We start from the raw sequence: 23,697 nt of genomic DNA on the forward strand, positions 1-23,697 counted from the left end.
TGCTCAGTTAAAGGAGCTTGAGTAATTCTTAGTCAAATAAGCAGTGAGTGAGTTGTTTATTTTATCTCATCGTCAGGAAAAGTAAACCAAGGCGGAAGAGTCCTTAACTAAAGCCCTGTAAAAAAAACCACCCAGAGAATCCCTAAACTCCACCTAATGTCAGTATCTAACCTCACCTCATAATCTTCCACGGAAGGGATCAAAGGTGAGATCAGAAAGTTTCCATCCGTTGCTTTTAAGAATGTTTTTGTCATCCCATTCAGTTTTTGAGTAGCTTCAAGTCATACAAAAAAAGATTTTTTCACACGGCAGAAGGTAACTCATGAAATTAGCCACAGGAACCACAGCAAGTTGTGCAGGCAGAAAATATTGGTTAGTTCAAGGAGATTTGAATAAATATATGAATAAGAAGTCATTCAGAGGAGCCAAGTTGGTGGCTTCCTCCTCTAGACTGTAAGCTCCCTTTGGGCAGGGAATATGGCTACCAATTACGTGTGGCATACTCTCCCCAGAGCTTAGCACAGTGCTCTGTGCACAGTAAGTGAGCAGCATGGCTTAGTGAATAGAGCAAGGGCCTGGAAGTCAGCAAGTCATGGGTTTTCATCACGGCTCTGCCGCTTGTCTGCTGTGTGACCTTGAGCAAGTCACTTCACTTCTCTGGGCAACACTTTACTCCATCTGTAAAATGGGGATTGAGACTGTGAGCCCCACATCGGACAGGGACTGTGTCCAACCCAATTTGCTTGCATCCACCCTAATACTTAGTACAGTGCCTAGCACACAGTAAGTGCTTAACAAATACCACAATTATTAATAAATATAATTGATGAGAGGAGAAAGTAGTGATTGCCCCAGTGGATTGGGATTGTTAGGGTAAAATCATCTACTTTGAATCCACAATTTTTACCTGTGCCCCTCCCCTTGCTGCTGACTGGGGAGATTGAGGCCCTGGATCCCCCCAAGAGATGGCAGCAATCTGAGCCCATTCCTTAGGCCAGGGGTCGACCCTGCTCCCTTCAGCATGGACAACCTGGCCTCCTCTCATCAAGGGGTAGGAAACCCACCTCATTCCCCTATAAATAGTGATGTGCCTGTCACCCTCTCTCCCTACCCTTGGATAGCATTGGACCAACCTGTCCTAGAGAAGCAAAGTGGCTTAGTGGAAAGAGCACGGGCTTGGGCGTCAGAGGTCTTGGGTTCTAATCCTGGCTCCGCCACTTGTCTGCTGTGTGACCTTGGGCAAGTCACTTCTCTGTGCCTCAGTTACCTCATCTGTAAAAATGGGGATTAAAAAATGTGAGCCCCACGAGGGACAATCTGATTACCCTGTATCTCCCCCAGTGCTTAGAACAGTGCTCTGCACATAGTAAGCGCTTAACAAATACCATAATTATTATTATTACTATTATTATTAGACCCAGAAACTGACAGAAAAGGAAGAACAGGTGAGTCTCTGTCTTTGTCTCTGCTTGTGTAGCTCTGACTTGTCTCTGTCCCTTTTTGGTCTTAGAGCCTGTCTCTGTCTCAATTTCTGGGGCTACTCCCTTCTGCCTGGCTCTCGGACGATCTTTGGCTCTTTCTCTCTCAACTCCAAATCTACCTGTTGTGTTCCTCTTCTTTTTGCCTCACCCTCCATCACGCTGACCCTGTCATTGGGAATTTGTGGATCCCACGGGGCAATTTCTGGATGGGAAGTTTCTGACTGCATTTATGATTCTCTGGCATCATGATTCTCTGGAAGCAGCATGGTGTAGTGAATAGAGCATGGGCCTGGGAGTCAGAAGGTCATGGATTCTAATCTAACTCTGCCACTTGTCTGCTGTGACCTTGGGCAAGTCATTACGCTTCTCCTTGCCTCAGTTACATCTGTTAAATGGGAATTGAGACTGTGAGCCCCACTTAGGACAGGGACTGTCTCCAACCCGATTTGCTTATATCCACTCCAGTGCTTAGTGCAGTGCCTGGCAGAAAGTAAGCACTTAACAAATACCATCATTATTTTTATTATCTCTGGAGGTAATAATGTTGGTATTTTTTAAGCGCTTTCTATGTGCCAAGCACTGTTCTAAGCGCTGGGGGCGATACAGGGTAATAAGGTCGTCCCACGTGAGGCTCACAGTTAATCCCCATTTTACAAATGAGGTAACTGAGGCACAGAGAAGTTAAGTGACTTGCCCACAGTCACACAGCTGACAAGTGGCAGAGCCGGGAGTCAAACCCATGACCTCTGACTCCGAAGCCCAGGCTCTTTCCACTAAGCCACGCTGCTTCCCCTTTCCACTAAGCCACACTGCTTCCCAGCGCCTGTTGGGTCTCTCTTTTCTGCCGTTTTCTCACCTCCCACCCCTTACTCCTCAGAAGTTCTATCCATTCCCTTCACCCCTTCCCTCAGAAAACATTAGGAATAGTAAAAGGCTCAAAAAGTATCTAAACAGTTGCAGTCCAAGCCCCATGAAGAACACTAGACAACCATCAAGAGTGCAAGTTTGGCAAGAAAACCCCGCTAAAACTGCTTCACTAAGGACAACTCAGAATTTTGAAAAATCTTTACACTCATACAAGAAATGCATCAGTACTTTGCAGCTCTTCCTGATAAAAACAAAGAAGAACCTCCAAGAACTGGTAAATGTGATCGGCAGGTCAAGCTTAGGAACCTTCGCAGTGAATTAGTGATGGATGCCAAAACTGAAGCGATCCAAAGCTAAACAGGCTGTCACCAAAGCAATGACTTTTATTCATGACTAAAGAAGCTAACACATCACAGATAAGGAGGGAAACCTCCTGAGGTAGTAACCGCTCTGAATGTGCCTTCTACAGAAATCCTACAAAGCTGAGAGAACTGGCCAGAATGTAAGCGTATGCCCTTCACTCTAACATTTGAGGATGTTACTCTCACAAAGCCATGAGAACTGGTAAAGCTAAGAAGGGACTTGATTTTAAGACATCTTCCCAGCCTCTTCCTCTGCATGTCAACCCCCTAAAACACCACAGGACTTCAAAAGATGCCCCCGTGATCACCATCCGAGATGGCTGCCTGCGGAAACCCCATCATGGCTTTCCACTGATGGCAAGATTCTAGCCGGAATCCTGTGGAGAGGCCAAATACAGTCAACCATCGATCTATCGGCACTATTTATTGAGCTCCTTTCTGTACAGAGCACTGCACTAAACACTTGGGAGTGTACAACACAAGCCTCAGTAAATATGATTGATTGATTGATAAGTAAAAGACACAATCCCTGCTCTCAAAGACCAACAGTCTAATGGAGGAGTTGCCAATGCACTACCTGAATCACGGTGTGGTTCCAGACCAAAAGACAGGGGTTTTGCAGGAGTGCAGATTTAGGAAAAATCAGAGAGCAACACCAACACCTTTTGATAATTTTCCTAGACCTTGCAAAAGCATTTGAAAACATCAACAGACCAGTGTTCTGGCAACTGATAAGCAAATGTGATTATCTTGGGAAGTTTCATCCTATTCAGACTGAGTTCTATGTGAGATAGGGACCTTGTCTGATCCGATTCAATCGTATCTACCCCAGTGCTTAGTATAGTGCTTGGCGCACAGTATGTGCTTAATAAATACCACAATTATCATTATTATTAGTTCATTAAAATTATTAAGTTTCACAATAATGATTGTCAGCCCAGTCAGGGTTGACGGCATCCTTTCTGATGACTTTCCTCTCACCATCAGAGTAGAACAGAGCTGTGTAACATGTCTAATCCCGTTTTGTCTCCCCAGTTACCTTGCAAGCAACCTGAGGGCAGGGAATTGTGTCTGCTTTCAAGCATTTATGCTTAGTACAGTATTTTCCACTCACTAGGTGCTCAGTAAATATCATGATCGAGTCACTTTGCGGATACATCATGGACTGTAAATTCATTCATTCAATAGTATTTATTGAGCGCTTACTATGTGCAGAGCACTGTACTAAGGACTTGGAATGTACAAATCGGTAACAGATAGAGACAGTCCCTGCCCTCTGACGGGCTTACAGTCTAATGGGGGGAGACAGACAGACAAGAACAATGGCAATAAATAAGCTTGAAAAACCTAGAGTTGTGTCCTCTGCACCTGAGAGACAATCAAAGATATTCATTAGCACCCCAGAACTTAATGCTGACACTAAACTCCACTCTCTAGGCAGTACACAATCCAACTATGTACAAAACAATGTCAAACAGACCGTCTTGGTTTAGAGAAGGGGGTAGTTTTAGGCAGCATCTGGACATCAAACTTTATCCCAAGTTAAAAGTCTATAAAATGTAGGGGTGTCCAACATCGTCTGTGTCTGCGAAACCTGCACGTACTACAAAAGGTACCTCGAACTTCTTGAGCAGTTTCAACAGCATCACCTACAAACATTATCCAGCATCAAATGGACAAAATTTCCAAAAATGAAGTCCCAGCTGCATACCTGCTCTGAGGTACTGAGAAGGAGCATGGCTTAGTGGAAAGAGCACGGGCTTGGGAGGCAGAGGACATGGGTTCTAATCACAGCTCCGCCACATGTCTGCTGTGTGACTTTGGGCAAGCTACTTAACTTCTCTGTGCCTCAGTCACCTCATCTGTAAAATGGGCATTAAGACTGTGAGCCCCACGTGGGACAACCTGAAAACCTTGTATCCACACCAGTGCTGAGAACAGTGCTTGGCACATAGTAAGCGCTTAACAAATACCATAATTATTAACTATTATTATTATTATACTGCTCCAAGAGGCTTTGTGAAGATCAGGGTGCCTTCAAAACAGAGGAAAGCGCAGCATAGATCAAACGCATCAGCTCAGCAAGAAACTACATGTGCACAAATACGGAAGAGAATGTCCTTCACGCGCTACCACACCCACGTACATGGGCCGGATCTCATCAACAGGAGTGTTATCTTCAAAAGCAGCATGGCTCAGTGGAAAGAACATGGGCTTAGGAGTCAGAGGTCATGGGTTCTAATCCCAGCTCCACCGATTGTCAGCTGTGTGACTTTGGGCAACTCATTTAACTTCTCTGTGCTTCAGTTACCTCATCTGTAAAATGGGGATTAAGACTGTGAGCCTCATGTGGGACAACCTGATCACCTTGTATTCCCCCTGCATTTAGATCAGCGCTTTGCACATAGTAAACACTTACCAAATACCATTATTATTATCATTATTATTATTATTAAAAGCCTGAGATCACTGAATAAAATATTCCCTGCTGTATTTTGAGCTAGGTGGTAAAGGCTGATAGCGGTTTTCCTGGACCATACCAGGAAGAGCTGAGTAATTTAGCAGGAATACTACAAGGTCCCAAGGTCAGTAAAGAGTGTCTCAAGACTGTAAACTAAATGGTTTTATGACCATTAACTGGACATTGAACCAATCCAAAAATCATTTTAGGAGTTCTGTAAAGGAATTAATAAAGAAGACATTGGCATAACGGGTGTTTTGAAACAAGGCAAACAATCTACCAAAAAAAATCGAGGTGGAATGCTGAAAGAATCCCCTCTCCCAAAACTCTTCCAAAAGATAATAGTCTGTGAAATCCGCTGCTAATGAAGATGAATGGAGAATAGAGGAACAGAGCTTATTCACTCAAATGAGAAGACGCAAAGAGCATTTCTGAGTTAATGTGGAAACCAACACTCCCAGGAAAATCCAGGGTTCTGCAAAGAAGTGGGCTCTTGGTTCGGCACCTGTTGCAGGCTGATAGGGAGGCAGGACTCACTTCTAATTATCTCTCTCTATAATTAAAAGTGGAATAGTATCACTATCTCAGTAAGTCAGCCCTGAGGTACAAAGGACATGACTGGAGGGGGACCTGACGTAGAAAAAAGTGCAAGCTCTGCACATATTCCCTTTCTTCCTTCTTGGCCAAATTCCACTGGCACCAGCTCAGAGGGAACATGCTATGATAAGCCAAGGAACAGCATTCCCCTTCCTGCCCGCCTACCAGATTCCCAAATGAACCAAGGCTCAACCTCCAATTTTTGACTAAGTTGGTTTTAATGGTGGCTGCCAGGAGTTCAATGAGGAGTAGAACAAAGGCAGCAGAATCAATCAGTGGTATTTATTGAGCATTTACTGTGTGCCGAACACCGTACTAAGCTCTTGGGAGAGATAGTTAACCCCCCCACCTCAAACCCACAGCTCTTATGTATATATATTTCAATTATATATTGTAAATTATTTATTTAGACTAATGTCTGTCTCCCCCCTCTAGATTGTCAGCTCAGTTTGGGCAGAGGATGTTTCCGCTGTTGTACTGTATTCTCCCAAGTGTTTAGTGCACTGCTCTGCACATAGATAGTGCTCAATATATGCTACTGATTGATTGAGAATACGACAGAGTTGGAAGACATGTTCCCAGCTCATAAGGAGCTTACAATCTAGAGGACTGAAACAGTTGGCTTCAGTTTTTCTCTTCTTGCCTGTTTTGTCCCAGCTCCATCACTCCAACCTGGGCCATCAGCTTTGATGATTGTGTATCTTTGCATGTGAGTGTACCTAGATGAACATTGCAAGTTTCCAGGTTTTTTGGGTTTTTTAGTCATACTTGTTAAGCAATATAAGCTTGTTGTGGGCAGGGAACATGTCTACCAATTTTTTTTTGTTCTACTCTCTCAAACACTTAGTACAGTGCTCTGCACACAGTAATCTCCCAATCAATATGACTAATTGATTATTATTATGTTCCAGACACTGTACTAAAGTTGGACACAGTCTCTTTCCCACATGGAACTCCCAGTATAAATTGGAGGGAGTAGGATTTAATCCCCATTTTACAGATGAGGTAATTGAGGCACAGAGAAATTAAGTGACTCGCTCAAGATCGCTCAGCAGACAAGTCTCGCTCGAGATCACTCAGCAGACAAGTAACAGAGACGGAATTAGAACCCAGGTCCTCTGACTGTGCTCTTTCCACTAGGCTACTCTTGTCACTGACAGTGGTATATGTCTCTCTCTCTCTAAAACTTGGTGAGGCAAAGTTAATTCCATTCGTGTCTTAATAATAATGAGAAAAGACACTGGCTGAACGATATCCCATGGAAGTCATGTGGAAGTCTCTCCTGCCTCTAGACTCCAAGCTCACTGAGGGTAGGGGACATGTCTGCTAACTCTGTTGTATTATACTCTCCCAAGCACTCAGTACAATGTGCTACACCTAGTAAACGCTCAATAAATACCATTAATTGATTTAATGATCATCATCATTCTGGTCCAAGCTCTTGTCTTATCCTAGTTATTCTTCATTCTTTATTCTCATCATTTGTGAGGTTATTGGGAGGTGTGGCAAGTGGGGAGGTTGTGATGTTTGCCTTAAATTGCATGTCCTTTAAGGTGGTGTAGCTTCCTGAGGTTTACTGATGTCAAGTTGGGGAGAGGAAGACATCTGGTGAGGGATGGCAAACAACCCATTTCTGCAATTCTCTACTGTTTTCTTATCTTAGAAAGTGTGAGTTTCCCCTCCCCCCCCCCCACCACAGCCCATATGTGTTCAACTTTCTGTGTGCAAAGAATTTGAAGGCACACTAAAAAACAACAAGAAGATACAAGAAGCTGGGGCACCAGCAGATATAGAATTCTGTAGTGACAAGTTCCACAGAAGATTGAAAAGTAGTTGTCCAGTTCTTAAGGGAGCAATAAACTGAACAACATACCTGATTTCACAGCTACAGAGGGGGAATATCATGTTTGGTCAAAATGGCTCTGAGATACACTCACCGGCCACCACACCATACTCCTGCCAGCCAGGAAGAAGCCTCCAACTGTTCCCCGATTGGTCGACAGCATGGCCTAAGGAGAAATGATCAGTTAAAAATTTTATAAGCACACAGAACTAAAGACAATCTGACAGCCAACCTAAGTCAGTGGGCAGACAGTTCAGATTTCCTTTGACCATGATTGAAGGCTGACCAAAGAACCTTCCTCCAGGTCTGTCCCTGACAAGCATATGCTGATCCTAAATTCAGAGGTCCTAAAACTATACTATACAGTAAACTTTATTAGAAGATTTTTCATAATAAACAATAAGTTTTGTTGGGTTGTTTCAAATAAACCTAGGCATGTGAATATGTGGGGTTTTTTAATTAAAATATTACTGGATAAAAGGAAAACTGGGGACAGTTTGAACTTGTGGGAAATCCCTTTGCAGTATCTCTCTGGAGAGTGTGTTTACAGAACGTACTCAGAATGGCATTCATACCATCACTCGAGGGCAAACTGGCTAAAAAGCTGTGGACAAAAGGAGGTGGTGACTAGCAGTCCTGGGAGGAAGGTGTTTGACCAGAAATTAGAAGAAGCAGTTGCTCAATTAAGTAAGAAATGATCTAATAACTTCATTAATGAAGGGGTATGTCCCTGAAAAAGATTTTCCTGACACAAATCAAGAGAAAAATTAAACAAAGGGACATAAGCAAGTTGGAATCCTGGGTGAAAAATAAAATGAAATTCAATACAAGAAGTAAAAACTCAAAGGAAAATCAGGATCAGAAAAAAAGGAGGGGTAAGTAGAAAGAACAGAGGGCTGGGAGTCAGGAGAGTCAGGTTCCAGTTCCGGCTATACTCAGGCTTCCTGTGGGACCTTCAGCAAGTAAATTAACCTCTCTGAGCCTCGGTTTTCTCATCTAAAAATGGGGATTGTAATTCAGCCTCTCCACATATCATAAAGATGTTTTGAGAATAAAATGAGATCATTCATGTGAAAGTGTTTTGGAAAAATGAAAGAGCTATATAAAAAAATGTTTCTTATTATTATTATTTTGATTTGTACTTAATTGTGAGTAGGGAACATGTCTACTAACTCTGCTATTTTGTTCTCTCCCAAATGCTGTGTAGAGGGCTCTACACACAATAAGCACTCAATAAATATAATTAATTGATTAATTGATTATGAGGCTATAAAAATAGCCAATATTACTTGGAATGGCATCTAAGACGGTGCCTGGTCATACAAGCATTCCTCTGACAAAAACAAGGTTGCGAACAAGAGAGAATCTGGAGTAATAAAATGATCAAGGATTTAAAGGGACTGATTTAAGGGAGAAGCTAAATTTAAATCCTAACACCAGATTCTGGTTATTATTGTTCTTATTATAATCATCATCTTTGTCAAAGTATTATTATGGGCCAAGCACTGTGCTAAACGCTGAGGGAGATACAATACAATCAGATCAGACACACTCCCTGTTCCAAATGACCTCAAAATCTAAGGAGGAGACGGAATGGGTATTTAATCCTCAATTTCCAGATAAAGAAACTGAAGCACAGAGAAATTAAGTGATTTCCCCGAGGTCACACAGGATGCAAGAGGCAGAAACAGCATTAGAACTCATCTCCTTACTCTTAGTCTTATGCTCTTTCCATTAGGCCACACTGCTTTTCTCTGTGCCAATTAATGGGGATAATGGTTTATGAAATATGTTAATAACATAAGTCAATTCAAAGAAGGAGTGGCGTTGTTTCCTCCTAAATAAGGACTGTAACCGGAATTAGGAGGTCAATTTTGGGAAGGGTGATTTAGTATCAAGCATTAGGACAACATTTCCCAGCAAAAATATTTTGAAAACCACTGCAAACTCTGAAGAATACAGTATGTGCAACAGCATGCTCTGCCTTTGGTGTGGGGGGCATCAGTATTTGGATGTCAGTATATAAAAGGTACTGCCCTGCTTGTCTTGTCTACCCCCCAAAAATAGCACTGCGACTTCATCACTATCAAAGTCATAAAACGCAGCTGAGGGCACAGGGTACTGAATATAGGTAAGGGGCACTCGGTAATTCTGGAAAGTCAGAAGTGACCAGTGGGCGAGGGCTGCGGCCAGTGAGGAAGGTATATTTTGGCACAGGACAATTTGTGGGGAGGGGAGAGAGAATGAGCTGTGGGAAAGGATAGATCCAGACATGATTATTTTACCTAAAAAATGCAGCCGCTCTATAGGTTGGAGCATTCCGCTTTGGCAGTGGTTGTGGAAGAGTTAACTTTCCAGTACTCCACTAAATAAAAATTCACTCCTTTCACAATCATCGTCCTGCCAGTAATATTTTGGGTATCGTCTTAAGAACTCACGTTCTGTCACTGGGTGTGCCAGATTCTGTTTCAAGGGAGTTTTAAAAGTCACCGTTCTCTGAGAACGAGTTTCTCTGGTTAGGTGTGTTCCCCGGTTCCAAATGGTTAGAGCCACGCTGCTCTTCCAGGAGACTCTCCACGCTGGCCTCCAGCTCGTTGTGGGCAGGAAACGCTTAATACAGTGCTCTGCACCAGGTAAGCGCTCAATAAATACTGTTACACTGTTACGACTGACTGATGACAGTCAAGGCCCTGGACTTTCCATGGCGGCTCCATCTGATTTTTTTCCAGTGGTGTGAAGAATTGGAACTAAAGGATCCTTCCTTCGCCCCTCGGTCCAGCCTGTAGAACCGGGATTCCCAGCGCTCAGTGGAAAGCGGGATACTGGACGGCTGGTTGGGAAAGACAGGCTTTCCGCATCGCTCTTACACGACAGGAAATTACCTCCACGGGCCCGGCTCAGTCTTCCCAGACTAAGCCCCCTTTTCCTCATCTCCCGCCCCCTCCTGCATCATCTTGGCTCTTTTTCCCTCTCCCCGCCCAAAACACATATAGATGATATTATATATATATACATATTATGATATATATCTGCATTTTAATTTATATTGATGTCTGTTTTCTGGTACTGATGCCTATTTCCCCCCCACACACCCCTTAACCCCCTACTCCGGACTGTGAGCTCGTTGTGGGCAGATTGTCTCACTTTATTGCTGTATTGTATTTTCCCAAACGCTTAGTACAGTGCTCTGCACGCAGTAAGCACTCAATAAATACGATTGAATGAATGCGTTCCCCTCTCAGCCCGGAGCCCCCACCTCCCTTTCTGCCCCCAGGCCCCTTAATAATAGTGGAACTTGTTAAACGCTTATTCTGGGCCAAGCCCAGATCGTTCCGATGTACTCTCTCCCAGGCGCTCAGTACAGTGCTTTGCACACAGAAAGCGCTCAATACGATTAATAATAATCATAAGTCGGGATAGACACAGTCCCCGTCCCACATGGGGTTCTCCGTCTAAGTAAGGGGCTTTTAAAAACCATTTTCCCCCTGAGAAAACCGAGGCACACGGAGAAGTTAAAATTCGATTCAGTTCGATTCAGACGTATTTTATCGAGAGTTTACTGTGTGCAGACCGGTAGCCTGACCTAGTGGCAAGAGCCCGGGCTAGGGAGTCAGAGGACCTGGGTTCTAATCCCGCCTCCGCCACTTCTCTGTGCCTCAGTTCCCTCATCTGTAAAATGGGGATTAACTGTGAGCCTCACGTGGGACAACCTGAAGACCCTGTATCTACCCCAGCGCTTAGAACAGTGCTCTGCACATAGTAAGCGCTTAACAAATACTATCATCATCACTTGTCAGCTGTGTGACCCGGAGCCAACTCACTTCATTTCTCTGGGCCTCAGCCCCCTCATCCCTACAATGGGGATGAAGGCTGGGAGCCCCCCGTGGGACCACCTGATGACCTTATGTCTAGAGAAGCAGCGTGGCTCAGTGGAAAGAGCCCGGGCTTGGAAGTCAGACGTCATGGGTTCGAATTCCGACTCTGCCCCTTGTCAGCTGTGTGACTGGGGGCAAGTCACTTCATTTCTCTGTACCTCAGTTACCTCATCTATAAAATGGGGGTGAAGACTGTGAGCCTCACGTGGGACAACCTGATGACCCTGTATCTCCCCCAGCGCTTAGAACAGTGCTCTGCACTTAGTCAGCGCTTAACAAATACCAACATTATTATTGCCTGGGCCTCAGTTACCTCATCTGTAAAATGGGGATTAAAACTGTGAGCCCTACGTGGGACAACCTGATCACTTTTTATCCCCCAGCGCTTAGCAAATACCACCATCTGTTTATTTGATTTACCCCCCCTCCCCTCCCCGCCAGCGCTTAGGACAGTGCTTGGCGCATAGCAGGGGCTTAAGAAATGCTGCGATCATAACTGCTCGGCCGTTGGGAAAGTACAGCGGGGCAAAAGACCTGTCCACCTGCAGGGAAGTGGAGGGGATGGGGGGAGGCTAGAAGCCAGGTGTCCTGTCCCCCAGCCCTGGGCTCCGTCCATCCCCCTGGTCCGTCCCGTCCCGTCCCGTCCCGTACCCAGAGCCCGACGGCCATGACGACGACGAAGTAGATGACGATGACAGCGATGTCGGCGGGGTTTTTGATGCGGTCGTAGGGCTGGAGGGGCGGGGGCGGCTGGGGGGTCGTCAGGTCCATGGTGGCGCCTTCTGTCCCGGCCCGCCCCGCTCCCTCCCTACATATAGCTCGCCCACCCACCCCACCGGTTAATCATCAGCCCGCAGCGGGGCTGGGGCTAGGGATCCGACTGGGGCTGGGGCAGGGGCAGGGACTTTGCCGGGGGTGGGGCTGGGGCAGGGGCAGGGACTGGGCGGGGCTGGGGCAGGGGCAGGGCTGGGGGTGGAGCTGGGGCTGAGGCTGGGGACTTGGGGCAGGGGCTGGGGCTGGAGCCTGAGGCTGGGGGTGGGCCTGGGGGCTAGGTCGGGGGCTGGGCCTAGGGGCTAGGTCAGGGGCTGGGAGCTGAGGATGGAGCTGGGGCCGGAGGCTAGGTCAGGGGCTGGGGGTTGAGGCTAGGGGTGGACCTGAGGGCTGGGGCCGGGGGCTGAGGATAGGGCTGGGAGGTAGGTCAGGCTGGGAGGTAGGGCTGGGGCTGGGACTGGGAGCTAGGGTTAGGGCTAGGAGGTAAGTCAGGGGCTGGGGGCTAGGTCAGGGGCTGGGGGGTGGGGCCTGAGGCTGGGTCAGGGGCTGGGAGCTGAGGATGGGGGTGGGACTGGGGGCTAGGTCAGGGGCCGGGGCTGGGGGTTGAGGCTAGGGGTGGACCTGGGGGCTGAGGCTGGGGGCTAGGTTGGGGGCTGGGGCCTGAGGATGGGGCTGGGAAGTAGGTCAGGCTGGGAGGAAGGTTAGGGGCTGGGAGCTAGGTCGGGAGCTGAGGATGGGGCTAGCAGGTAGGTCAGGGGCTGGGACTGGGGGCTGAGGCTGGGAGTGGGGCTGGGAAGTAGGTCAGGGACTGGGGCTGAGGCTGGGGCTAGGAGGTAGGTCAGGGGCTGGGGGTGGGGTTAGGAGGTAGGTGTGGGGCTGGGGGCTGAGGCTGGGAGTGGGGCTGGGAGGTAAATCAGGGGCTGGGCTGGGGGCTGAGGCTGGGGGCGGCGCCCAGGTCGGCAGGGGAGGGGCTCCGGGAAGGGAGTGACACCTCACACCCGGCACAGTGCCCTCCCGGGGCTCTCCAGGACGGGACACGAGGCGGTCCGAGCTGGGGGAGGGTCCGGAGCCCCCAAACCCGGACTCCCCCTCCTCGCCCCCCGGCAGCCCTGCAGCTTCGAGCTCCGACGGGCGCCCCGACCTCCACCTCCAACCAAGTCTCAGCATCAGTCCCCATTCCTCAGCCTCTTGCCCCTCCCCGCACCATCTGGGACGGGGTAAACTGAGGCCCAGAAGGGCACCCGGGCCCCGCCGGGCACCTAAAAGGGTAGGAAGGAAGGGGGAGTCATCGCTAGTACGGTGCTAAGCACTGTGTGCTTGTCATTCATTCAGTCGATCGTAATTATTGATCTCCTACCGTATGTAAAGCATGCATACTAGACACTTGGGAGAGTACGTTATAGCTAAAAATAGACACATTCCCTGCCCGCAGTGAGCTTCCAGTAAGGTGCTAAGCACACAGTAAATCCCATTGATTGATATCCTCCAGCTGCCTCCCTTTTATTAGATTGTAAACTACTCCAGGGAAAGAAGGCTGTTTTCACTTCTTACGTGGTGTAGTTGATAGAGCGGGGGCCTGGGAGCAAGAAGATCACGGGTTCTAATCCCTATTCCGCCGCTTGTCCGCTGCGTGGCCTTGTACAGGTCACTTCGCTTTCATTCATTCATTCGATAGTATTTATTGAGTGCTTATTATGTGCAGAGCACTGTACTAATCGCTTAGAATGTACAATTTGGCAACAGATAGAGACCATCCCTGCCCAATAATGGGCTCACAGTCTAAATGGGGGAGATGGACAGCAAAGCAAAACAGAACAAAACAAAACAACATCATCAAGATAGATAGAATCATGGAGATATACACATTATTAACAAAATTAATAGGGTAATAAATAATATATACAAATATGCACAGTGCTGAGGGGAGGGGAAGGGGGAAGAGCAGAGGGGGGGGGGGGGAATGGAGAGAGGAGGAGGAACAGAGGGAAAGGGGAGGAGGTAATCAGGTTGTCCCAGATGGGCCTCGCGGTCTTAATCCCCGTTTTTCACTTCTTTGGGCCTCAGTTCCCTCATCTGTACAATGGAGATTGAGACTGTGAGCCCCAATAGGAACAGGGACTGTCTCCAACCTGATTTGCTTGTATCCACACAGAACTTTGAACAGTGCCTGGCACATAGTAAGCGATTAACAAATACCATCATCATCATCATCATTATTATTATTATTATTACAAGCTCCTTTCTGGGCAAGGAACATGTCTATCAACTCGGTTGTATTGTATTCACCCAAATGCTTAGTGCAGTGCTCTGCGCACCTGAAACACCCAAAAAATACCATTGATGGATTGAATGAACTACATAGACTGCAAAGATTCCCAGAGTTTTTCCAGTATTCGTGAGGGTCTCACCGAACTACTGAAGAAAAGCAAGTGGAGGCTGCTGACCAGAAGAGCGCTCAGAGATGATCTGAACTCCGGCTTCAGGCTTCCCCTTGACACCCCCTCACCCCCAGCTGCCTCCCTTACATTAGACTGTAAACTACTCCAGTGCAGGGACCATGTTTTCACTTCTTAGTAGTAGTAACCACAGGTATTGAGTGCCTTACCATACACTGTACCTTGTGAAAAGCCTGGAGTGGACAGAATAAAGATGTGGCACTTTTCCTGCCCAGGAGCAGAATGGCCTACTCTCCCTGCCCTTCAAACTTTATTGAAAGCACATCCCTAGACTGTAAACTCGTTGTGGGCAGGGACTGTGTCTGTTTATTATTATATTGTTCTCTTCCAAGGGTTTAGTACAGTGCTCTTCACACAGTAAGTGTTTAATAAATACAACTGATTGACAGACTGAAAGGGCACAGGTCTGGGAGCCTGGAGATCTGGGTTCTAATCCCAGCTCTGCCTGCTGTGTGACCTTGGGCAAGGCACTTAACTTCTCTGTGCCTCAATTACCTCATCTGTAAAATGGTGATTAAGACTGTGAGCCCCACGTGGAACAACCTGATTACCTTGTATCTACCCCAGTGCTTAGAACAGTGCTTGGCACGTAGTAGGTCTAAACAAATACCATAATTATTATTATATTTATTGAGTGTTTACTGTGTCCAGAGCACTGTAGTAAGCACTTGGGAGAGTACAGTATAGCAATAAACAGACACATTCGCTGCCTATAATGAGCTTAGTCTAGAGGGGGAGGCAGACATTAATATGAACGAATAAATTACAGATATGTGCATAAAGTGCTGTGGGGCTGGGTAGAGGCAGGGAATAAATGAAGAGAGCAAGTCGGGGCGATGAAGAAGGGAGAGGGATAAGAAGAAAGGAGGGCTTAGTCAGGGAAGGCCTCTTGGAGGAAATGTGCCTTCAGTAAGGTTTGGAAGGGGGAAAGAGTAATTGTCTGTCAGATACGAGGAGGTAGGGCATTCCAGGCCAGAGGTAGGACGTGGGCGAGAGGTCATGGAGGGGGAGACAGATGAGATCGAAGTACAGTGAGAAAGTTAGCATTTGAGGAGCAAAGTGTGTGGGCTGGGTTGTAGGAGGAGAATAGCCAAGTTAGGTAGGAGGGGGCAAGGTGATTGAGTGCTTTAAAGCCAGTGGTGAGAGGTTTTTGTTTGATACAGAGGTGGATTCATTCATTCATTCATTCAATCATATTTATTGAGCGCTTACTGGGTGCAGAGCACAATATAACAATAAGCAGACACATTCCCTGCCCACGAGCTTACAGTCTAGAGGGGGAGACAGACATTAATATAAATAAATTACAGAAATGTACATAAGGGCTGTGGGGCTGGGAAGAGGGATGAATAAAGAGAACAAGTCGAGGTGATGCAGAAGGGATGGGCAACAATTGGAGTTTCTTAAGGAGTGGGGAAAGATGGCCTGAACGTTTTTGTAGAAAAATGTTCCAGGCAGCAGAGTGAACTACGGTGGGGAGAGACAGGAGGCAGGGAGGTCAGCAAGGAGGCCGATACAGTTTTCAAGGTGCGGCAGATCAAGTGATCAGATCAAAGCAGTAGCAGTTTGGATGGAGAGAAAAGGGCAGATTTTAGCAATGTTTTGAAGTTGGAATCGACAGGATTTAGTTATGGACTGAATATGTGAGTTGAATAAGAGAGAGGAATCAAGGATAACGCCAAAGTTATGGGCTTGTGAGACAGGAACGGGTTTGTACAGTATAACAGAGTATATATCTACATCTCTATATACTATACTCTGTTATATCTCTATCTGCATATAGATATATCTATATCTGCATATGGATATAAATATATACTGTTATATGTGAATATAGATATAGAGATAATAGACTAAATATCTGCACCTAAGTGTGTGGTTAGTAATAAATAAGTCCCTAAGCGTTACTGTGTGGTCCACTGATGGGGGAAACAATCAGAGATTATGTGGTCCAACCCATTGGTGGCTGAAAGCTCGCTATGGGCAGGGAATATGCCTGCTAACTGCCCTGTTGTACCGTGTTGTGCTTAGTACAGTGCTCTACACAGAGTAAATGCTCAATAAATACCTCTGGTTGATTGACAAAGCCGCAGCCTCACTTGCTAACTAGGGCTCTGCGTGTCTGAGCAATCCTTAGGAACACACTTCTTGTCACAAATGGGGAGGGGGACGAAAAAGGTGTCCCTATAAAAATTAATTGAAAAACTCCAAACTCAAACTGAAACAAACTCAAACAGAGAACCACAGGTGGTCTTGGCAGTGCAAGAACAAGAGCTTACCAAATATAAGGCAGAAATGGAATAAATCTTGCAAACATAGGCTTCGGGAAGACTGGTACAGCAAGAAGAAATAAAAAACGCAGCAAGCACAGTAGGTAACCCATGCGATGAAGCAGCAAAGTGCAGTCTTTACATAAACATGATGCAGAAAGGATTGTCAGTCATGCACTGGTTTTATCAGCCACATCTGCCTACCTGATGAAATCTCACCTTCAGAAGCATCATCTTTGAACCCAAAGGACACACACACACACCCTTCCCCGGCCCGCCACCACTTCCAAGCTGTTTCCTGCTAGTTCCCAGATAGACTCAGGGGAGTCACAGATAGGAACTTTGGTCGTGAGCGAGAATGGGGAAAAAGATCGGCATACTAATGAAAAGTCCATCCTGATCCAAACAGCCTAAAATTTGTAAATCCCTGGTTCCCCTGAGCCTTGGGCAGGGAATGTATCTACCAACTCTGTTGTATTGTGCTCTCCCAAGTGCTTAATACAGTGCTCTGCACGCAGTAAGCACTCAATAAATATGACTGATTGGGAGGGAGAGCTGAGATATCTACTCCTCCAAACAACCTGGGCTTGTTGACAATCAAGTGGATGAGATAGGTGAAGATTCCTTAAACACCAATTCAAAGTTTTCCCAAGGTTGCCTAGGAGCTAGGTATTTCTGAGCCATGTCAGACCTGTATTCCCACTCCTGACAATCTTGCCCCAACTTTCCATCCTCACTATGCAACCAACACGGAAGCCAAGTAATCACCATGTCTGCAAATCAGGAGATCTGATTTCTAGTCCCAGCTCTGCCCCGAGATCTGCTATATGCCCTGAGACAATTCTTTCAATTGTTTCAATTCTTTCAATGTCTTCCCAGACTAAGCCCCACTTTTCCTCATCTCCCACTTCTTTCTGCATCACTCTGACTTGCTCCCTTTGCTCTTTCACCCTCTTTCTGCCCACAGGACTTAGGTATATATCTGTAATTTCATTTATTTATATTGAAGTCTGTTTACTTGTATTGAGGTCTATCTCCCCTCCCCTCCCCACAGACTGTGAGCTCACTGCAGGCCAGGATTGTCTCTATTGCTGTATTGTACTTTCCCAAGTGCTTAGTACATTGCTCTGCACACAGTAAGCGCTCAGTAAATATGATTGAATGAATGAATGAATGCTCTGTGCCTCAGTTTCCTCCTCTGTAAAATGAGGATAGCAATTTTTGCTGCTTCCTACCTCACAGGCTTGTTATATGGATAAAATTAAATGTGGGATCTTATTATTAGTCCCAATTCCCTACACTTAGCTTTAAGACCACTGGCCACATTGGTCATACCCTCAAATAGCCTTCAGTTCTATTTGTTCTCCATGTCAAATCCTTAACTTGTGGACTTCTAAAACCACCAGATCCTTGTCTTCCTCTCGTGTGCACAACTAATTATTACTCAATCAGCATTACAAGGAATTTGTTAAGTGCTATCATAAAGTGGCACTGGACTATTTCTCAGAAGCACAGAACAATCGCACAATTGAACCTGGGACCTATAAATTAGGACCCTAGCAGGAAAAGAATCTTAGATATGTTATTGGCTTTTCCCAATGTGCTGACTCAATCACCAATTCCTACATACTTGCAGCATTTGTTGCAGAAGAAATCAAGAGCTTGGGGGGGCCTTAAACAGTTCTTTATGATATTTTATTTGTGCTAATGCTTATAATTTGGGGACCTTAATCACTCAAAAGTTTTCCTTCATTTTTCATACTGTACTGGCCAGTGGGTTCTGTCAATAGCAATGAAAGTCCAGTTCAGGGACAGGAATCATTAAACTGATCTTTTTTTTTTACTTTCCAATGGTTTTAGGGAAAAAATACATTCCCAAGCCCATAGTACTGTGCTCTGCACCCAAACAGTCAAACAGTGGTATACATTGAGTGCTTACTGTGTGTAGAGCACTCTATTAAGCATTTGGGGGAGTACAACAGAGTTGGTAGACACGTTACTTGCCCACAAGGAGCTTACAGTCTAGAAGGGGAGGCAAACATTAAAATAAACTATAGGCATGTACATAAGTGCTGTGGGGCTGAAGGTGGGGTAAATATTAAGTGCTTCAAGGGTACTGAAGAGGAGCAACATGACCTAGTGGCAAGAGCATGGGGTGGGGAGTCAGAGAACACTTGTCTGCTGTGTGACCTTGGGCAAGTCACTAAACTTCTCTGTGCCTCAGTTACCGCTTCTGTAAAATGGGGATTAAGACTACGCGCTCCACATGGGACAACCCGATTTCCTTGTATCTACCCCACCACTTAGAACTGTGCTTAGCACTTAATAAACGCTTAACAAATACCATAATTATTATTATTACTGATTCAAGTGCAAAGACAACACAGAAAGGGAGAATCAATCAATCGTATTTATTGAGTGCTTACTATATGCAGAGCACTCGGTAAAGCAAAATACAGCAGAATTAGCAGACACTTTCCCTGCCCACAACGAATTTACAGTCTAAGGGGAAAAGAAAGCTTAATCAGGGACGGTCTCTTGAAGCACAGTAAGTGCTCATTGGTTTTGTGGGTAGAATGGCAGGAACTATGGAGACACAGCTCTGCCTTCCCTTCCCCCTGTTGTCCCTTGGCCATCTCGGTAGATATGAGTGTAACCTGGGGCCTTAAAGGCCCGAAAGCCTGAGTGAAGGTCTGCATTTAGAAGGGCTGGAAGGAGAGAGAGGAAAGAAACTATTTACTGTTCTTTGGTCAGCCTATCATTGTCGTGGAGGGGTAGCATTCCAGAGATGTGATTGGGGCTGATTACGGTCAAATCAGCTCAGGGCCATGGGAAACTACTTAAATTCTCTGTAGCTCAAGCATCACCGCCTACTCACGGCAAAGAACAACCTAAGAGATAGTCAGTGGGATGATTCCATGACAGACTGTCCCCTGAGAGCCAAAAATGGCCTTTTGTCATTGTGGGAGGGAGGCAAGGTAGGGAGGTGAGATTGTACTTCTTCACACGGGCAGGATGATGGGGCAGGTGAAGGTTCAGGAGTTGGTTGAGCAGCTGAAGGGAGGACGAATGGCCAATGGGGTGGAGGTTCCTCTGGGAAAATGTTTCCTAAAAAAACTTGCCATTAAACACATCTTGAAAGCCTCAGTCTCCCCAGTACAACATTGCTGCCACCTGAACTGTAAACTCCTTGTCGACAGGAACATGTCTGATAATTGCAAAACCAGCACTTAGAACAGTGCTCAGTGCTGAGAACAATGCTTGGCACATTGTAAGCACTTAACAATTGTCATCGTTATTAGTAGTAGTAGTACAGTGCTCTATACCCAATCAGTCAATCAATGGTATTCAGTGAACACTTATTGTGTGCAGAGCACTCTATTAAGCATTTGGGAGAGTTCGATACAGCAAAGTTGGTGGCTCCACAGCACTTATGTACATACCCATAGTTTATTTTAATGTATTTTATTCTCTCAAGTGCTCAGTACAGTGCTCTGTACCTAGTAAGTGCTCAATAAATGCCATGGATGATTCATTCATTCAATAGTATTTATTGAGCGCTTACTATGTGCAGAGCACTGTACTAAGCGCTTGGAATGTACAAATCAGTAACAGAGACAGTCCCTGCCCACTGACGGGCTTTCAGTCTAATCGGGGGAGATAGACAAAAACAATAGCAATAAATAGAATCAAGGGGATGAACATCTCATTAAAACAATAGCAAATAAACAGAATCAAGGTGATGTACATCTCATTAACAAAATAAATAGGGTAATGAAAATATATACAGTTGAGCGGACGAGTACAATGCTGAGGGGAGGGGAAGGAAGAGGGGGAGGAGCAGAGGGAAGGGGGGGAAAAGAGGGTTTAGCTGAGGGAAGGTGAAGGGGGGGTAGAGGGGGAGAAGAGGGAGCAGAGGGAAAAGGGGGAGCTCAGTCTGGGAAGGCCTCTTGGAGGAGGTGAGCTGTAAGTAGGGTTTTGAAGAGGGGAAGAGAATTAGTTTGGCGGAGGTGAGGAGGGAGGGCATTCCAGGAACGCGGGAGGACGTGGCCCGGGGGTCGACGGCGGGATAGGCGAGAATGGGGAACGGTGAGGAGGTGGGCGGCAGAGGAGCGGAACGTGCGGGGTGGGCAGTAGAAAAAGATATGGGAGGAGAGGTAGGAGGGGGCAAGGTGATGGAGAGCCTCGAAGCCTAGAGTGAGAAGTTTTTGTTTCATGCAGAGGTCGATAGGCAACCACTGGAGGTTTTTAAGAAGGGGGGTGACATGCCCAAAGCATTTCTGCAGGAAGATGAGCCAGGCAGCAGAGTGAAGAATAGACTGGAGCGGGGAGAGACAGGAGGAAGGGAGATCAGAGAGAAGGCTGACACAATAATCTAGCCAGGATATTACGAGAGCCTGTAACAGTAAGATAGCCGTTTGGGTGGAGAAGAAAGGGCAGATCTTGGTGATATTATATTAATTCATTCATTCAATAGTATTTATTGAGCGCTTACTATGTGCAGAGCACTCTACTAAGCGCTTGGGATGAACAAGTCGGCAACAGATAGAGACGGTCCCTGCCGTCTGACGGGCTTACAGTCTAATCGGGGGAGACGGACAGACAAGAACAATGGCGATAAATAGAGTCGAGGGGAAGAACATCTCGTAAAAACAATGGCAACTAAATAGAATCGAGGCGATGTACAATTCATTAACAAAATAAATAGGGTAATGAAAATATATACAGTTGAGCGGACGAGTACAGTGCTGTGGGGATGGGAAGGGAGAGGTGGAGGAGCAGAGGGAAAAGGGGAAAAAGAGGGTTTAGCTGCGGAGAGGTAAAGGGGGGATGGCAGAGGGAGTAGAGGGAGAAGAGGAGCTCAGTCTCACCTCTTGGAGGAGGTGAGTTTTAAGTAGGGTTTTGAAGAGGGAAAGAGAATCAGTTTGGCGGAGGTGAGGAGGGAGGGCGTTCCAGGACCGTGGGAGGACTTGACCCAGGGGTCGACGGCGGGATAGGCGAGACTGAGGGATGGTGACGAGGCGGGCGGCAGGCAGGTTTTGGTGACAGATTGGATATGGGGGGTGAACGAGAGAGCCGAGTCAAAGATGACACTGAGGTTGCGGGCCTGAGAGATGGGAAGAATAGTCATACCATCCATGGTGCTAGGGAAGTCAGGAAGAGGACAGGATGATGATGACCAGGGAGATTCACAGACCCCAGGTTCAGGTTATCAATATCTGGATCATGATTTTCCATAGAGCAATGTCAGAGAGGAGCAATTTCCACATTCTTTGAAATAGGTATGATTCTGATTATAGAAGCTTACTTAATTAAAAAACTGATGGCAAAGCACTTGATAAATATAGAGCTTCCTATATTTGAAGAGAAGATAATAAATGGTATTTATCTGTGTGGGCAGATATGACTGAAAAAACAAATGCACGGCCAACATTCATATAGTCATTCATACATTTGTTCATTCATTCAACAGTATTTAACACCCACTCTGGGCTACTCCAAGCATTTTGGAAAAATTACACAATCACGGTCTCTGCCAGGGATGAAAGAAAAATTGGTTTACCAGACTTAGGTTTGTGGCAGAGGAACTAAAAAGGACCTGGTTGTTGGGGTTTTTTGGTTGGCTTTTTATGGTATTTGTTAGAGCTTCCTATGTGTCAAGCACTGTTCTAAGCACTGGGATAGATACTAGTTAATCAGGCTGAATACAGTCCTTGTCCCACATGGGGCTCACAATCTAATAGGAGGGAGAACAGGTATTGAATCCCTATTTTGCAGTTGAGGAAACTGAGGTACAGAGAAGCTAAGTGACTTGCCCAAGGTCCCAGAGCAGGCAAGTGGCAGAACCTGGATTGTGCCCTTCGCAGGCTCTTTCCACTCAGACATGCAGCTGTCCAGTTGCTTTTTCTTTATTGATCGTCCCAGTAAGACCAGGCATGGCATGGTCAGGGTGGGCAGAGGATTTGGCGAGACAAAGCACTGAGAGTTGCCCTGGCAGGCCCAGCGGTCGGTGAGGACAACGGGAGGCTCAGAGATCCCCAGGATAGAGGAGCCGCTCCCTGCGGATTGACATGGTATGATTTCTCCCGGTCCGCACCCCGTGAGCCCTGACCAGAGTCATGCCACCTCTCCGTGGGAGCCAACGGCGTTTCTGGAGGCCACCTGTCTGCCTGGAACACCCGCAGTCCCGGTGAAGGCTGGCACTGCATCAGGGCTCAGGCTGCTCCTGGGCACACTGCCTCAGCTGGGGACAGCCAGTTCCCGTGTTTCTGTGGAAGCAATCATTTAGTACAGTGCACTGCACACAGTAAGGGCTTAGTAAATAAGCAAGTACCATAAAGCAAACAATCAAGATGATTGATTGATTGTTTGATTAACTGAAGCTCCTGGCTGCTCCAACCGGGGGCTGAAAAATTTAAAAAGTGCCTGCTTGGGAATCGAAACCGAAACACCAGCACATTTCCTTCTACCGTTTTACTTACACTCTGTCTCTAAACACAATAAAAATAATAAAAATAATGATAATATTTGGTAAGCCATGTGCCAGGCACTCCTCTAAGCCCTGATATAGATGCAATCAAATCAGGTTGAACACAGTCCCTGTCCCACATAGGGCTCACAATCTCAATCCCCGTTTTACAGATGAGGTAACTGAGGCCTAGAAAAGTGAATGACTTGCCAAGGTCAACAGCAGACAAGTGGCAGAGCTGGAAT

At 46.3% G+C, this 23,697-nt stretch overlaps 1 protein-coding gene across 1 annotated transcript in view; it reads right to left on the minus strand.

The window, feature by feature from the left end:
- The window catches only part of SLC5A1 (solute carrier family 5 member 1), a 66,771-nt gene extending 54,525 nt beyond the window's left edge, over nucleotides 1-12,246 (minus strand). Inside the window, exons 1-2 of the mRNA XM_001505283.3 lie at nucleotides 12,138-12,246; nucleotides 7,706-7,777 (exon numbers count right to left, since the gene is read on the minus strand). Coding sequence (XP_001505333.2) covers nucleotides 7,706-7,777; nucleotides 12,138-12,155 — 90 coding nt within the window. The 5' untranslated portion in view covers nucleotides 12,156-12,246. The remainder of the gene's footprint in view (nucleotides 1-7,705; nucleotides 7,778-12,137) is intronic.
- Between the last annotated feature and the right edge of the window lie 11,451 nt (nucleotides 12,247-23,697).

The sequence above is a fragment of the Ornithorhynchus anatinus genome, chromosome 2 (assembly GCF_004115215.2).
Source record: "Ornithorhynchus anatinus isolate Pmale09 chromosome 2, mOrnAna1.pri.v4, whole genome shotgun sequence".
Taxonomy (NCBI): Eukaryota; Metazoa; Chordata; class Mammalia; order Monotremata; family Ornithorhynchidae; genus Ornithorhynchus; species Ornithorhynchus anatinus.